Below are 17,681 nucleotides of genomic sequence, written 5' to 3'. Positions count from 1 at the left end.
CTATCTTAGAGGCTAAAGGATTTTCAAAGCAAGTAATCCAAACCATGCTTAGAGCAAGAAAGCCTTCTTCGGCCCGTGTGTATCATAGAATATGGCAAGCCTATATTCATTGGTGTTCTGGAAAAAATTACAATCCGAGATCCTTTAAAGTAGCTAGAATTTTGGATTTCCTGCAGGCAGGATTGGATAAAGGGTTGAAGGTTGCTTCCTTGAGGGTGCAAGTCTCAGTATTGACTGTATGGTTTCAGCAGAAGATTGCTGACCTACAGGATGTACGTACGTTTTTCCAAGGAGTAGTACATATTCAACCTCCATTTGTTCCTCCTGCAGCTCCCTGGGATTTGAATTTAGTTCTTAAATTTCTCCAGGGTCCTTTGTTTGAACCACTTGAGAGAGCGGATCTTAAGTGGTTAACGGTTAAAGTTCTTTCTCTAACGTCCTAGTGGATGCTGGGGACTCCGTCAGGACCATGGGGAATAACTACAGCTGACAAGCGCTGAAACGTTGCCTACAAGCTGTAGTTAGTCTTTTTTATTCTATACCGAGTGCCGCCATTGGAGGATATATATTACACAGCCTGTGGGCTGATGCTGAGGAAGGCACCGGGTACAGTACACTGTCGTTTCCAGTGAGTGCCGAAGCTTGGATATATATATATATATATATATATATATATATATATATATATATATATATATATATATATATATATATAATAAGATTTTACTTACCGATAAATCTATTTCTCATAGTCCGTAGTGGATGCTGGGGACTCCGTCAGGACCATGGGGAATAGCGGCTCCGCAGGAGACAGGGCACAACAGCAAGCTTTTAGGATCACATGGTGTGTACTGGCTCCTCCCCCTATGACCCTCCTCCAAGCCTCAGTTAGGTTTTTGTGCCCGGCCGAGCAGAAAGGGCGGCACAAGAAGCAGGAGGGCAGTGGCAAAACTGCAAGGATTTTTCGCTAGGCGGAAAATCATGTGATAGCACTGTCAGCAGTGTTCATTCCGGGAGTGGACGACTGGGAAGCAGACTTCCTCAGCAGGCACGACCTCCACCCGGGAGAGTGGGAACTTCATCGGGAAGTTTTCCGCATGATTGTGAACCGTTGGGAAAGACCAAAGGTGGACATGATGGCGTCCCGCCCGAACAAAAAATGGGACAGGTATTGCGCCAGGTCACGAGACCTTCAGGCGATAGCTGTGGACGTCCTGGTAACACCGTGGGTGTAACAGTCGGTGTATGTGTTCCCTCCTCTGCTTCTCATAACCAAGGTATTGAGAATTATAAGACATAGAGGAGTAAGAACTATACTCGTGGCTCCGGATTGGCCAAGAGGGACTTGGTAACCGGAACTTCAAGAGATGCTCACAGAGGACTAATGGCCTCGGGAGCTAAGAAGGGATTTGCTTTCAGCAAGTACCATGTCTGTTCCAAGAGGAACCGTGGTATCGGCCTTTAAGAAAGGACCTGCTCCAGCAGGGACCTTGTCTGTTCCAAGACTTACCGCGACTGCGTTTGACGGCATGGCGGTTTGAACGCCGGATCCTAAGGGAAAAGGCATTCCGGAAGAGGTCATACCTACCCTGGTCAAAGCCAGGAAGGAGGTGACCGCACAACGTTATCACCACATGTGGTAAAAATATGTTGCGTGGGTGAGGCCAGGAAGGCCCCACGAAAAAATTTCAACTAGGTCGATTTCTGCACTTCCTGCAAACAGGAGTGTCTATGAGCCTCAAATTGGGGTCCATTAAGGTTCAAGTTTCGGCCCTATAGATTTTCTTCCAGAAAGAATTGGCTTCAGTTCCTGAAGTCCAGACGTTTGTCAAGGGAGTATTGCATATACAGCCCTTGTGTGCCTCCAGTGGCACCGTGGGATCTCAACGTAGTGTTGGGATTCCTCAAATCATATTGGTTTGAACCACTCAAATCTGTGGATTTGAAATATCTCACATGGAAAGTGACCATGCTGTTGGCCCTGGCCTCGACCAGGCGATTGTCAAAATTGGCGGCTTTGTCTTACAAAAGCCCATATTTGATTTTCCATTCGGACAGGGCAGAACTGCGGACTCGTCCCCAGTTTCTTCCTAAGGTGGTGTTAGCGTTTCACCTGAAACAACCTATTGTGGTGCCTGCGGCTACTAGGGACTTGGAGGACTCCAAGTTGCTAGACGTTGTCAGGGCCCTGAAATATATATATATATATATATATATATATATATATATATATATATATATATATATATATATATATATATATATATATATATATATATATATATATATATATATATATAATTCCAGGACGGCTGGAGTCAGAAAGTCTGACTTGCTGTTTATATTGTAGGCACCCAAAAAGCTGGGTGCTCCTGCTTCTAAGCAGACTATTGCTCGTTGGATTTGTAGTACAATTCAGCTTGCACATTCTGTGGCAGGCCTGCCACAGCCAAAATCTGTAAATGCCCATTCCACAAGGAAGGTGGGCTCATCTTGGGCGGCTGCCCGAGGGGTCTCGGCTTTACAACTTTGCCGAGCAGCTACTTGGTCAGGGGCAAACACGTTTGCTAAATTCTACAAATTTGATACCCTGGCTGAGGAGGACCTGGAGTTCTCTCATTCGGTGCTGCAGAGTCATCCGCACTCTCCCGCCCATTTGGGAGCTTTGGTATAATCCCCATGGTCCTGACGGAGTCCCCAGCATCCACTAGGACGTTAGAGAAAATAAGATTTTACTTACCGATAAATCTATTTCTCATAGTCCGTAGTGGATGCTGGGCGCCCATCCCAAGTGCGGATTGTCTGCATTACTTGTACATAGTTATTGTTACAAAAAAATCGGGTTATTATTGTTGTGAGCCATCTTTTTTAGAGGCTACTTCATTGTTATCATACTGTTAACTGGGTTCAAATCACAAGTTGTACGGTGTGATTGGTGTGGCTGGTATGAGTCTTACCCGGGATTCAAGATCCTTCCTTATTGTGTACGCTCGTCCGGGCACAGTACCTAACTGAGGCTTGGAGGAGGGTCATAGGGGGAGGAGCCAGTACACACCATGTGATCCTAAAAGCTTGCTTTTGTGCCCTGTCTCCTGCGGAGCCGCTATTCCCCATGGTCCTGACGGAGTCCCCAGCATCCACTACGGACTATGAGAAATAGATTTATCGGTAAGTAAAATCTTATTTTTTTTACTGGCAATGGCGTCAGCCAGAAGAGTGTCAGATTTGGGAGCATTATCATGTAAGCCTCCTTTCCTAAGTTTTTTTCCAGACAGAGCAGTTCTCAGAAGGAGATCTAGCTATCTTCCAAAGGTGGTATCAAAATTTCACCTGAATGAAGAGATTGTAGTCCCCGCTTTTCAGGTATTGGGACTATCTGCGGGAGAAGCGTCGCTGGACGTGGTTCGGGCTTTAAAAATCTTCATAGATCGTACTAGTGCCATCAGGAAAACAGATTCCCTCTTCATCCTCTACAGATTCCGTAGAAGAGGATGACCTGCTAGTAAACAGACGCTGGCGAGATGGCTCCGAATGGTAATATCCCTATTCCGGCTAATGTCTCTGCACACTCTACACGTAAGGTAGGTCCTTCTTGGGCAGCACAACAGGGTGCATCAGCAGAACAGATATGTAGGGCAGCCACATGGTCTTCCATAAACACATTCATCAGACATTATGCCTTGGATACTCTCATGACGCAGACTTCGGGCGAAAGGTCCTCCTGTGCAATCAGGAGCGTCCCCACCACTAAAATGGCTTTGGGAATCCCAATGTTATCCTGTGGATAATCCTGTGGACCCAGCCAGAGAAATGAACGTTATCAACTTACCGTTGATAACGTGATTTCTCTTATGTCCACAGGTATCCACAGGGATCCCACCCTGACGCATCTGATTTGAGGATCTAGACAATCACTAAACCTCTTCCTTCTTGTATGGAAGGGTGTGCATGTGTGTTCTCATCGCCTGTACAGGTCTCTACCTAATGTTCCTGCCTAAAATCGCTGTGGAAAGAACTGATCTGACTGAGTCAGTGGGCGGGACTATATAGTGGAGGCCCCAATTCATCCTGGGAGGCCAGAAAGCTCGTGACCGTGTTGGTGCCATTTTCGCTGTCGCTCGACAATATCCCAATGTTATCCTGTGGATACCTGTGGACATAAGAGAAATCACGTTATCAACGGTAAGTTCTTACCATAACGTTCATTTTTTCCAGGGTCATATAGCGCTGGGGTGTGTGCTGGCATACTCTCTCTGTCTCTCCAAAGGGCCTGGTGGGGAACCTGTCTTCAGAAAAGAGGTTCCCTGTGTATGTGTGGTGTGTCGGTACGTGTGTGTCGACATGTCTGAGGTTGAGGGCTCACCTAAGGAGGAGGGGGAGTTTATGAATGTTAGGTCTCCGTCGGCGGTGCCGACGCCGGACTGGATGGATTGTGGAATGTTTTAAGTGCAAATGTTAATTTATTGCACAAAAGGCTAGACAAAGCCGAAGCTGGGGCACGGTCAGGGAGTCAACCCATGCCAGTCCCTATGTCGCCGGGACCTTCGGGGTCTCAGAAGCGCCCACTATCCCAAATAGTTGACACAGATACCGACACGGATTCAGACTCCAGTGTCGATTACGATTATACAAAATTACAGCCAAAGGTGGCTTAATGTATTTGATATATGATTATCGCAATAAAAGATTTGTTGCATATCACTGAGGAACCCCCTGTCCCTGACACGAGGGTACACATGTATAAGGGAAAGAAACCTGAGGTCTCCTTTCCCTCCTCACATGAGCTGAACGAATTATGTGAAAAAGCGTGGGAAACTCCAGACAAAAAACTGCAGATTCCCAAAAGGATCCTAACAGCGTATCCTTTCCCGTCGCAGGACAGGATACGGTGGGAATCCTCCCCTAGGGTGGACAAGGCCTTGACGCGCTTATCAAAAAAGATAGAGCTTCCATCCCAGGATACGGCTACCCTCAAGGATCCTGCTTGACCGCAAGCAGGAGGTTACCTTGAAGTCCATTTACACACATTCTGGTACGTTACTCAGACCGGCTATTGCGTCGGCCTGGGTTTGTAGTGCTGTAGCAGCATGGACAGATTCCTTATCAACGGATATCGAGACTCTTGATAAGGATACCATTTTACTGACCCTAGGGCATATAAAAGATGCTGTCTTGTATATGAGGGATGCTCAAAGAGACATTAGTTTACTGGGTTCCAGGATAAACACTGTCTATTTCTGCTAGGCGTGTCTTATGGACCCGACAGTGGACTGGTGATGCCGACTCCAAGAGACATATGGAGTTGTTGCCTTACAAGGGTGAGGAATTGTTTGGAGAGGGACTCTTGGACCTCGTCTCCACGGCTACGGCAGGTAAATCAAATTTTTTGCCATATATTCCCTCACAATCTAAGAAAGCGCCTCATTATCAAATGCAGTCCTTTTGTTCCAATAAAAGCAAGAGAGCATGTGGATCGTCCTTTCTTGCCAGAGGTAAGGGCAGAGGGAAAAAGCTGCACAACACAGCTAGTTCCCAGGAACAGATGTCCTCCCCGGCCTCTGCAAAATCCACCGCATGACGCTGGGGCTCTCCTGAGGGAGTCCGCTCCTGTGGGGGCACGTCTTCGACTGTTCAGCCACGTCTGGGTCCACTCACAGGTGGATCCATGGGCAATAGAAATTGTTTCCCAGGGTTACAAGCTGGAATTCGAAGAGGTGCCTCCTCGCCGGTTTTTCAAATCGGCCCTACCGAAACACTCCCTGGAAAGGGAGATAGGGTTACATGCAATTCACAAATTGTGTCGTCAACAAGTGGTGGTAGAGGTTCCCCTGCTTCAAAGAGGGCAGGGGTACTACTCAACTCTGTTTGTGGTCCCGAAACCGGACGGTTCGGTTAGACCCATTTTAAATGTTAAATTCCTGAACCTTTACTTAAAACGGTTCAAGTTCAAGATGGAATCGCTCAGGGCGGTCATCGCCAGCCTAGAAGGGGGAGATTTTTTGGTATCTCTGGACATAAAGGATGCATACCTGCATGTTCCCATATATCCTCCTCATCAGGCGTACCTGAGGTTTGCGGTACAGGATTGTCATTACCAATTTCAGACGTTGCCGTTTGGGCTTTCCACGGCCCCGAGAATTTTCACCAAGGTAATGGCGGAAATTATGGTGCGCCTACGCAAGCAGGGTGTCACAATTATCCCGTACTTGGACGATCTCCTCCTAAAAGCGAGATCACTGGAGAAGTTGCTGAACAGCGTATCACTTTCACTGAATGTGTTACAGCGACACGGCTGGATTCTCAATATTCCAAAGTCGCAGCTGAATCCTACAACTCGTCTGCCCTTCTTGGGCATGATTCTAGACACAGACCAGAAGAGGGTTTTTCTTCCGACGGAAAAAGCGCAGGAGCTCATGACTCTAGTCATGAACCTGTTGAAACCAAAACAAGTGTCAGTACATCATTGCACTCAAGTTCTGGGAAAGATGGTGGCAACATACGAAGCCATTCCATACGGCAGATTCCATGCAAGGACCTTCCAATGGGACCTATTGGACAAATGGTCCGGGTCGCATCTGCACCTGCATCAGCGGATCGCCCTGTCCCCCAGGGCCAGAGTATCTCTCCTGTGGTGGCTAAACAGTGCTCACCTTCTAGAGGGCCGCAGGTTCGGCATTCAGGACTGGATCCTGGTGACCACGGACGCGAGCCTCTGAGGTTGGGGAGCAGTCACACAGGGAAGAAATTTCCAAGGACTTGGGTCAATAGAAATTACCCATTTTTATTCAAATGTCTGGCTGTACTTGCACCATGTCCATTTGTCTTTGGGTTAACTGAAGGTGACATCTATTCGCACTGTGAGGAAATACATCTGAGACACAAGGATACTACTGATCTGTGCTCTGTCACTCACACCATCCCCCCCGGCAAACTTGGAATAGAAAATTTGCACGTGGGACTTATCTTTAATGTAAGATTGTTGTTTTGTAAACATCTGTTAACAGCGCTTTTGGTGAACCTTTATAGTTTTTTGAAGGACTTTGGTCAAGTCAAGAGACTTGTCTTCACATCAACATCCTGGAACTAAGGGCCATATACAACGCCCTACGTCAAGCGGAGATCTTACTTCGCAATCGACCAGTTCTGATCCAGTCAGACAACATCACCGCAGTAGCTCATGTAAACCGCCAAGGCGGCACAAGGAGCAGAGTGGCAATGGCGGAAGCCACCAGAATTCTTTGCTGGGCGGAGAATCATGTAAGCGCTCTGTCAGCAGTGTTCATTCCGGGAGTGGACAACTGGGAAGCAGACTTCCTCAGCAGACACGATCTGCATCCGAAAGAGTGGGGACTTCATCAGGAAGTCTTTGCGCAGATTGTAAGTCGGTGGGGACTACCCCAAATAGACATGATGGCATCCCGTCTCAACAAAAAGCTACAAAGATATTGTGCCAGGTCAAGAGACCCTCAGGCGGTAGCTGTGGACGCCCTAGTGACACCGTGGGTGTTCCAGTCGGTATATGCGTTTCCTCCTCTTCCTCTCATACCCAAGGTGTTGAGGATAATAAGCAAAAGAGGAGTGAACAATTCTCATTGTTCCAGATTGGCCACGAAGGACCTGGTATCCGGATCTGCAAGAAATGCTCACAGAAGATCCGTGGCCTCTTCCTCTAAGGCAGGACCTGTTACAACAAGTTCCCTGTCAGTTCCAAGACTTACCGCGGCTGCGTTTGACGGCATGGCGGTTGAACGCCGGATCCTAGCAGAAAAGGGTATTCCGGATGAGGTCATTCCTACGCTAATAAAGGCTAGAAAGGCAGTGACGTCTAAACATGATCACCGAATATGGCGAAAATATGTTTCTTGGTGTGATGCCAGGAATGCTCCTACGGAGGAGTTCCATCTAGGCCGTTTTCTTCACTTCCTACAAACTGGAGTGAATTTGGGCCTAAAATTAGGCTCCATTAAAGTTCAAATTTCGGCCTTATCCATTTTCTTTCAAAAGGAATTGGCCTCTTTACCTGAAGTACAGACTTTTGTGAAGGGAGTACTGCATATTCAGCCTCCTTTTGTACCTCCGGTGGCGCCTTGGGACCTTAACGTGGTGTTAAGTTTCCTTAAGTCTCATTGGTGTGAACCACTGAAAACAGTGGAGTTGAAATATCTCACTTGGAAGGTAGTCATGTTGTTGGCCTTGGCTTCGGCTAGGCGAGTTTCGGAATTGGCGGCTTTATCACATAAAAGCCCCTATCTGGTTTTCCATATGGATAGAGCGGAGTTGCGGACCCGTCCTCAATTCCTACCTAAGGTGGTCTCATCCTTTCATATGAACCAACCTATTGTCGTGCCTGTGGCTACTCGTGACTTGGAGGATTCCGAGTCCCTTGATGTGGTCAGGGCTTTGAAAATTTACGTGGCCAGAACGGCTAGGATCAGAAAAACAGAGGCACTGTTTGTCCTGTATGCAGCCAACAAAGTTGGCGGCCCTGCTTCAAAGCAGACTATTGCTCGCTGGATCTGTAACACGATCCAGCAGGCGCATTCTACGGCAGGATTGCCGTTGCCAAAATCGGTTAAGTCCCATTACACTAGGAAGGTGGGCTCGTCTTGGGCGGCTGCCCGAGGGGTCTCGGCACTACAGTTGTGTCGAGCTGCTACTTGGTCGGGGTCAAACACCTTTGCAAAGTTTTATAAGTTTGATACCCTGGCTGAGGAGGACCTCCTGTCTGCTCAATCGGTGCTGCAGAGTCATCTGCACTCTCCCGCCCGTTTGGGAGGTTTGGTGTAATCCCCATGGTCCTTACGGAGTCCCAGCATCCTCTAGGACGTTAGAGAAAATAAGATTTTAAACCTTCCGGTAAATCTTTTTCTCGTAGTCCGTAGAGGATGCTGGGCGCCCGTCCCAAGTGCGGACTACTTCTGCAAGACTTGTATAGAGTTATTGCTTACATAAGGGTTATGTTATAGTTTCATCGGTCTTGGACTGATGCTATGTTGTTTTTTCATGCTGTTAACTGGGTAGTATATCACAAGTTATACGGTGTGATTGGTGTGACTGGTATGAATCTTGCCCTTGGATTTCAAAAATCCTTTCCTTGTACTGTCCGTCTCCTCTGGGCACAGTTTCTCTAAGTGAGGTCTGGAGGAGGGGCATAGAGGGAGGAGCCAGTGCACACCCAGAGTAAAAGTCTTTCTTAAAGTGCCCATGTCTCCTGCGGAGCCAGTCTATCCCCATGGTCCTTACGGAGTGCCAGCATCCTCTACGGACTACGAGAAAAAGATTTACCGGTAGGTTTAAAATCTTATTTTTTTTAAATAAAATAAAATGTCCCTCTGGACTGTACAGGTATATGTCTGACAGAGGCCACCTGTTGTCTAATATTGTAATACATTTGCCCTCAGGCTCTCCAGAGTGGTAGAAGATGCCATAAAGGATTATTTTGAGAACCGCCTTGTGCTGCTGGAACCCATTTTCCCAATCGTCTGTCACAGGCTGTGTGAGGGACCAGACTTTTCTTTAGACTTCAATTACAAGACTCCATATAATATACCTGAAGGTAATGTGTGGTGTTGGGTAAACTCTTTATATCAACCAGTAGCCCAATATCGGTAATATCTGAATATCGCTCGGTAGCCCACGGCTTTTACAATGTAAGAATCCACCAGAATGCTTGTGTGACTACATGGGTGAAGGCATATGAATACTTGCACGTTTTCTGGTGTACAACGTGAAGCTTCTGCCTGCAATTTAATACTAAATCTAATCTGATGACAAGCAGAAAGCTGCCCCCCTACATTTCATCAGCACAGGAGCTATTGAGATCTATGGATTTTACAACTGGCAAACCACAAGTATTCAACGCTGTGAAGTCCGACCTCCATCTCCTATTTGTATTACGTTTTAATTGTATTAGTCTCTAGAGAGGCAATATAGTGTTCATTGCACAGTGTTACTGCTACATTGGCATTTAGCGGTCGGGATGTCGGCGGTCATGTGGCCGACGCTCCAAACCGGACACCACTCAGGAGACCGGCGCTGGAACATTGACAGCCAACATCACAAAGGTAAGTATCGGGGGGGTACAGGTTAGGGTTGGGCACTAGGGGAGGGTAGTCGACACCCCATGGAGGGTTAGCCATAGCCACCACCACCGATGGATTAGGGGAGGGTTAAAATATCCCGTCCGGTGTTGGGATCTTCAGTGTCGGGATGCGGCTGTCTGTCATGTGACCGTCAGCATCCTGACCACCGGTATTACATACTGAACCGATTTAGAGACGGATGTCTCAGGTGTCCTAACCAAATGCCATCTAAAGCAGTTATGTGTAGATCCCTAATCCCTTATCTAGCCTGAGCATGTTCGTGGGGCTTGTTACCCGCTTTTAACAGTTATAAAGTTCGTTTGTAAAGGGACCTGACCCTACAAACATTGGCTCAAATGTATTAAGCCTTAAAAAGTGATACAGTGGAGACAGATAAAGAGTGATAAATGACCAGCCAATCAGCTCCTAACTGCCATGTTACAGGCTGTGTTTGAAAAATAACAGGAGCTGATTGGCTGCTACTTTATCTCACACTATCCGTCTCCACTTTATCTCTTGTTAAAGCTTAATACATTAGAGCCAGTGTCCGTTGCCACTGTATCACTTTTTAAGACTTAATACATTTGTGCCATTGTTCCTAATGTTGCCATAACAACGTGTAGCTTTGACAGTATTCCTTTTTGCTTATACCTGAGCACAGCGTCTGTTTTGAGTTGATTCATTCAGGAATCTTACAGTGATCTCCATGCACTGGTGTAAATGCCGGTTACAAATGCATTTTAACTAGCATTACTTGCTTAGGTCACTGGCATTGCTTCTCACCTTAGAATAGTGTGTGTCCTCCAAATATTCCACTACTTCAGTGTTAAGGGTCAAAACTGATACACCTCACCTTCTTGTAAGGCAGTCTAACAAAATAGAACCGTGTTGCTTTCTAATCCTCACATTTTAATACTGAAGCATTGCAGTGATAGAGGCATACCTGTAGGTTTGTGTTATTTTGCCCTTGGGGGGACATAGCGGGTAATAACGACCCATGCCGCTATTCCTGTTGGACTAACTGTTCCCAACAAATGTCTTTTTTTTTTTTTTTTTATTGTTTCCTCTGTTTGTTTCTCTGTTCCAGTTTATAGAAAAGTTTTTTACGAGGGCTTAGGCAAACTGGTAGAAGCTATTGTATACTTAGAAGAAGTCGTGTAATAAAATGTTTATTGTGAAGTATAGCAGCGAGGTTGGTTGTATGGGATCTGACTATATTGTGTGTGACTGAATGAAAATCTACTAAACTATAGACTCTGGGTAACCTTCAAAATACCTGTACGGAGATTTGTGAAAGTGTGCTCTATGAAAATGTAGATGGGTTTACAGTCTGTCATAGGTTTGCTCTGATTAGTAATGATATGTTTAAATGGGTGTTACAGAGAACATTTAGATTATAGATCTGTTAATGTTACATTTTGCTTTTTTTTTTTTTTTTTTTATAGAATCTGGAATTCTTCTATTTGTTTTTCATGCAAACTTCTTTGGTAAGGAGGTGGTGGTCCGGCTCTGTGGGCCCTGCAGCGTGCAGGCTGTGGTGTTGAATGACAAATTCCAGCTTCCAGTGTTTTTGGTAAGCTAAACGGCACGCTAAGATGTAATAGGCCAGTGTCACAAGGCATTAGCATGCAGTATGTCCATGTGTGGCAGCCGCTGTCTGGCCACGATAAGTTGTTAGCCTGTACTTGTCCCCTGCACACAAGGCTGACAGCTGGTTTTGTTCAATGAACCAATAGCCAGCATATAGGTAATGATGTTACTGGTTCCTAGCTGCCTTTTCATGACTGTTGATTAATTCCCAGAAGATGCCCGCCTCCACTGTGTAGACTAAAAGCGCCTCTGGTTTACCACCTATGGAATTCTGTACTTGTCATATCCCATACTTGGGTCTAAGTCTTTGTGTAATATCTCTTCTTCTGTTTTTCAGGATGCTCACTTTATTTATTCCTTCAGCCCTGTATCTGGCGCTAACAAACTGTTTATTAGACTATCAGAGGTACCCACTGCAAAGGTCAGTGACCATCACTTCAAAACTTAAATCAAGCTTTTTTTTTTTTTTCATTTTACATTCTTTTATGAAATACAGAACATATAAATGCTATTGTAATTGGCGACCCAGGCATTGCATACTTTGAAACTACACTACACTTGCGTTACACTAGTTAAAAGCATGTAATTAACACTAGGAGAATATAAAGATTTGTGGGGGAAATGTATCAAACTTCTAAAGAGTGGAGACATTGGGCCTAATTCAGGCCTGATCGCTCCTGTGCGTTTTCGCACAGCAGCCGATCAGGTCTGAACTGTGCATGCACCGGCACGCCAGACAGCCGGTCGGCCATCGCTGCCCTACGATTGCCGGTTGGTGGGCGGGCCGGCAGCGCTTGGCTGCCGTTTTAGGGCGCGGTCCGGGCAACGCAGGGGTGTCCGGACCTTGCGGGGGGCGCAGCAGCTGTGACCCGGACAGCGATGAGTAGCTCCCTGCCAACGCACAGGAGCTGCACTGGTAGGGAGCTACTTGTCAAGTACAAAAGCATCGCCGCTGTACAATCAAGTCTGAATTAGGTCCATTGTGGGTCATTCCGAGTTGATCGCACCAATCAACTTTTTGCTGCTGGTGCGATCACCTAATCTCCGCATATGGGGGAGTGTATTTAGCATAGCAGGGCTGCGTTCGCTTGTGCAGCCCTGCTATGCTAAAAAAAAGTTTCACTCAAAACAAGACCTGCCCTATACCTACTTACCCTGTGCGACGGATCCAGCGATGATGGGGCCGGCTTTGACGTCACACCTCCGCCCTCCGTTCGCCTGGACACGCCTGCGCTTTACTTACCACTCCCCGAAAACGGCAGCAAACGGTAAGTTGACGCACCGGAACGCCCTCTTGCTGTCCACCTTCTTGCAGTCGCCGTTGCGACCGCTTTCTTCTCTTGTCAGCGTCATTGCCCGGCGACCTCTGTTGCCGGGCAACGACGCACGTGCACATTCCAGACCCGTTCGCACCGCAGCGAAGAACCGATGCATGCGAATGGGTCGGAATGACCCCCATTGTCCTTAGTGACCATCAGCTTCTACCGATCATCATTTTATAGAATATACTTAATAAATGCTAGCTAGGAGTGAATTGGTTGGTATGGGCAACGTCTCCACTCTTAAGTAGGTTTGATACATCCTCCCTCTCTCCTATGTCTTGTCACCGATCCCACCACTGCTGCTCCCAGTGGTGGCAGTAGCAGTCCAGCATTATAGCCCCAGCTTTTCACCTGTGTTCTTCTGTGCAAGAACCACCATGCACACAACCCTCCTGTTACTGTATGCCATGATTTATGTGTGCATGTTTTACATCCAGGTGATCACAGGCTATATATATTTGTTTTGAACCTATTTCTTCATTATTGTTATATCTTCAGTGTGTTAATTATTGAAGTAAGTTTGCACCCAAGCCACTTTGTGTGCTTGGGTTTCTTCTCACTAAGGCCACCCTGGAGCAGTGATTAGTCAGTGTTGCGTAAATATGGAAACTCTTCTATTAACCACCCTGAAATAGAATGTGTATTGCAGTGCTGCTGGGTCTAGCATTTGGTTCTCGTAGCCAGTACTTTTAGACAGTGTTTTATATGTCGGCTTTCTGGTTGTTGTAATGAGCCTTTTGCCCTTCAACCCCATTACTAATTGCACTAGCTATAGATCAAAAATTGACCACTTGATGCATTTTTTACACTTTTATTACACCATAGAATCCAAAAGTTTGTTTTGTTTTTTAGTAATTACCATTTGTCAACACAATATTTTGTGATGTTAAATAAAGACTATAAAGCCCAGCATGGTGCATTCAGTCTATAGTCTTTCCTTGTAAGGTTAGTGTACATCAGGCCTGGCCAACCTGTGGCTCTCCAGCTTTTATGAAACTACAAGACCCAGCATGCTATGCCAGCTGATTGATGGGAGGGTATGCTGGAATTTGCCATTTTACAACAGCTGGAGAGCCATTGGTTGGTCAGGCCTGGTGTACATGATTGGTAAATTCTTCTTTCTTCAACATGCCATAGGAGAGACAGGCATGAAACAGTGGGTATAGGCTGTACAGGAGGAAACTGGGCACCAAACAGTTAATTTTTAATTCCCAGAAGCGCAAGTTATTTCTCCCCCTACCCCTGCCATCTCGGCATTACAGCTTTGCCGAGCGGCTACTTGGTCAGGTTCAAACACTTTTGCAAAGTTCTACAAGTTTGATACCCTGGCTGAGGAGGACCTTGTATTTGCTCAATCGGTGCTGCAGAGTCATCCGCACTCTCCCGCCCGTTTGGGAGCTTTGGTATAATCCCCATGGTCCTTACGGAGTCCCCAGCATCCACTCGGACGTTAGAGAAAATAAGATTTTACTTACCGGTAAATCTATTTCTCGTAGTCCGTAGTGGATGCTGGGCGCCCGTCCCAAGTGCGGAATTCTTCTGCAATACTTGTATATAGTTATTGCTTCAATAAGGGTTAAGTTATGGTTGCATCAGGGTTGACCTGATGCTCTGTTGTTCATACTGTTAACTGGGTAAGTTTATCACAAGTTATACGGTGTGATTGGTGTGGCTGGTATGAATCTTGCCCTGGATTACCAAAATCCTTTCCTTGTATTGTCAGCTCTTCTGGGCACAGTTTCTCTAACTGAGGTCTGGAGGAGGGGCATAGAGGGAGGAGCCAGAGCACACCAGAACCTAAATTCTTTCTTAAAGTGCCCATGTCTCCTGCGGAGCCAGTCTATCCCCATGGTCCTTATGGAGTCCCCAGCATCCACTACGGACTACGAGAAATAGATTTACCGGTAAGTAAAATCTTATTTTTACCTCACTGCCTGCTTCAGCTAGTCTGGCCTCTGGTCTCCATGTATACCTCCACTTCAGTGGTCAGGTTATACAGTCAACTCATTCATACTAAGTGGGATTTAGACTGTTTAGCAATTACTGTCCATGTTTCTTGCATTGAGTGTTACTGTGTGCTTGTTATATGTTTAATATTACTTTGTGGTTCTAGTTTTATTCTGTTCTACATTACTATCTGTCCTTTTCCTGCTCAGCTAGCCTTTTGTGTACTAGTATAGTTCTTTGCGTAGTTAGACAGTGAATTGTGGGGTTCATATCCCTGTTTACAATGCCCCACTTATTTCTTCATTTGTGTGGTATTAACATTCATTGCACTGGACCTTTAATAGCACTCCACTTTTCCTTTAACTGTGTGTATGGGTGATTGCCTTGGATTCCTGTTCCATGTATTCCAAGAGCACCGGCCTATGTAAGGAGTCAGCCGCTTCCCTGCTGCAGGACCACTCTCCTGAGCGGTTGTGTTACCGCGAGCACGGCGCCTTAGCGAGCACAATCGCAGCATGCTGCTCACCCCTAACATGTGCCTGAAGGTGAAAAGAGTGGTAAGTACACACCGGGGGCCCTCACTAGGGGAGTCCCCCAGTTCTTGGTGCAGCATCTGATCTATGGGATCCCATAGAATCCCTGCGTGAACTGTCCAGCGGTTGGGTGGAAACAAGTATTTATACTCTGTTTGGCACCATATAGGAGACATTGCCAGTATATATAAGTACATAGCTCTGGCGCCATTACAGGGGACGGAGCTAACTCGAAGCGGAACGCCATGTCACTGCACCCTGATTACACAGACGCTGCAGGGGACAAATCAACTCCTCCAGGGACACTCCGACACCACAAATGGCAATGGGATTTATTGTAGGGTGGAGTGATACTACAGGAGCTTTTAAAAAAACAAAAGGTCCTAGTACAGATATATAATATATATTATATGTAGCCCAGCATTTAGCTGGAGGCTGGTATGCTGGTTCTTTCTCTGTAAGCATGCTTGTTTCCCCGTGTATGTCCCCCTACATATACTATTTTGAGTAAAAACTAGTTCAGACTGGTTTTCCTCTGTGTGGTGGTTTGATTCTCAGCAGCCATCATCCACACCCTAATGTGGATACAAAGTTGTTTACAGGCAGAGGAGGGCAATGATTACATAGACCACAGTATGCCGATGTCGATGTACTGTGTCTGAAGGGTAAACTTGCTAGCTGATGCGGAAACTTAAGATAGTGCTTCTTAAGAGGTTATAGAAATTCTCTATCTTAGAAGTAGAGCAATTATTATGCTCTAAGATCTGTGTAAATATACCAGATATTTATGTACACAGAAAAGTCTCCATTAAGGAGTTAAATGGTAACTCATTCAGGGGACCATGGAGTCTTCCTAATATGATTTCATGTGACCAAGAAATTCATATACAGCCTTACCTTCCCTCCAGAGGATAGATAACTTAATATCAAAAAATAAACAGGAATACCTGTTCAGAGAGGGTTGTCTATCAGAGATTGGCATTGCTGCCTCACGTCACTGGGGTCGGGGGGTTCTGTGCCCATCACGACCCTGGCTGTGTGGAGTTTGTATGTTCTCCCTTGTGCCATACCTCCCACCTTCTGTCTCTAGCAAGGTGGGAAATCTGCGCGCAGCGTGTGGGTGCCCAAAAGAGGGCGTGGCCTTGTGGGATGGCCTGCAATTGCGAGCCACGCCCCCTGTTTTCGTCACTGAGGGGGCATGCCCAGCGCTCTGTGAGCTGCTGGCATGCCCCTTCTCCTTCTGTCGCCACTGAATAGACTCTGTGCGCATGCGCACAGCATCTATTCACCGCTGCAGGAGCCTCCTAACTTGGGTAGTATCTGTTCTTATTAGTTTCATGTCTGATACACCCTCTATCTGAGAGCCATATATTATATGAAAATTTAGAACAGGGATATGGGTAAAGAGCTCGCTCTGTCCACTCCGCACATTAACCGGGTCATGCAGTACTACTATGACATTCTCTGATCGCAAGAACTTATGATTACGTCAGTGGTTAGTGAATGCTGGATTCAGGAATCTCACGGATCACTACCGGTGGGTCCACGTACCTACCGTCACGGCTACGCCCACCAGATGTGCTTACCCGAGATCATCTTAGGGTTGTTAGTGTTGGGGGCAGTGCCAGTGGTGCCTCAATGCACCAGTGAAGAAACAGACCAGTTTTACAGGATCACAAAAACAGAGCACCAAGTCTATTCCATAAACACTTCAGAATGAAGGTGGTCCTCCAGTCCTAAGGGATTCCAGGGTAGGGGCCTGTCTAAAATATTTCAGCATATTTCAAAAAAAGCTCCTGCCAGGATCCCTGGGTAAAAGATCTGTTTACCCTGGCATGAAGAGTGTTTAAATTCACTCCACTTCACATTCCGAAGAATCGTGGGAGATATTACAAGAGGCTGTACTAAGACTGAGTCAGACCCAAGCTATAGTTCCAGTTCCGCCTCATATAGAAAACGGGATACTAATACAACCTGTTGTGGTACCAACTCCGGACAGTTCGGTAAGGCTCATTTTGAATCTAAAATCCTGGAACCCTTACCTAAAGGTCTTCAAGTTCAAGATGGAATCCCTGCAAGCAGTGATTGCGGGTCTGGAAGAACAGGAGTTCATGGTTTCAATGGATATAAAGGATGCTTATCTCCATATCCCGATTTTGCCGCCCCACCAGGCTTACCTGCGGTTTGCCCTGTTGAATGACCACTAC

At 46.3% G+C, this 17,681-nt stretch overlaps 1 protein-coding gene and 1 non-coding gene across 2 annotated transcripts in view; both read left to right on the top strand.

The window, feature by feature from the left end:
• MPHOSPH8 (M-phase phosphoprotein 8) overlaps positions 1–17,681 on the top strand; it is a 105,654-nt gene that overhangs the window by 75,056 nt on the left and 12,917 nt on the right. The window contains exons 11-13 of the mRNA XM_063951661.1: positions 9,402–9,556; positions 11,528–11,655; positions 12,010–12,093. Of these exons, the coding sequence (XP_063807731.1) occupies positions 9,402–9,556; positions 11,528–11,655; positions 12,010–12,093 (367 nt within the window). The remainder of the gene's footprint in view (positions 1–9,401; positions 9,557–11,527; positions 11,656–12,009; positions 12,094–17,681) is intronic.
• LOC135052864 (U2 spliceosomal RNA) lies at positions 16,754–16,940 on the top strand. Its single transcript, XR_010242317.1, has one exon. It is a non-coding gene; the product is annotated as a U2 spliceosomal RNA (small nuclear RNA).

The sequence above is a fragment of the Pseudophryne corroboree genome, chromosome 2, assembly GCF_028390025.1.
Source record: "Pseudophryne corroboree isolate aPseCor3 chromosome 2, aPseCor3.hap2, whole genome shotgun sequence".
Lineage (NCBI taxonomy): Eukaryota > Metazoa > Chordata > Amphibia > Anura > Myobatrachidae > Pseudophryne > Pseudophryne corroboree.
Note: the sequence above shows the minus strand (reverse complement) of the source record. Positions and strands in the feature narration are given on the sequence as shown.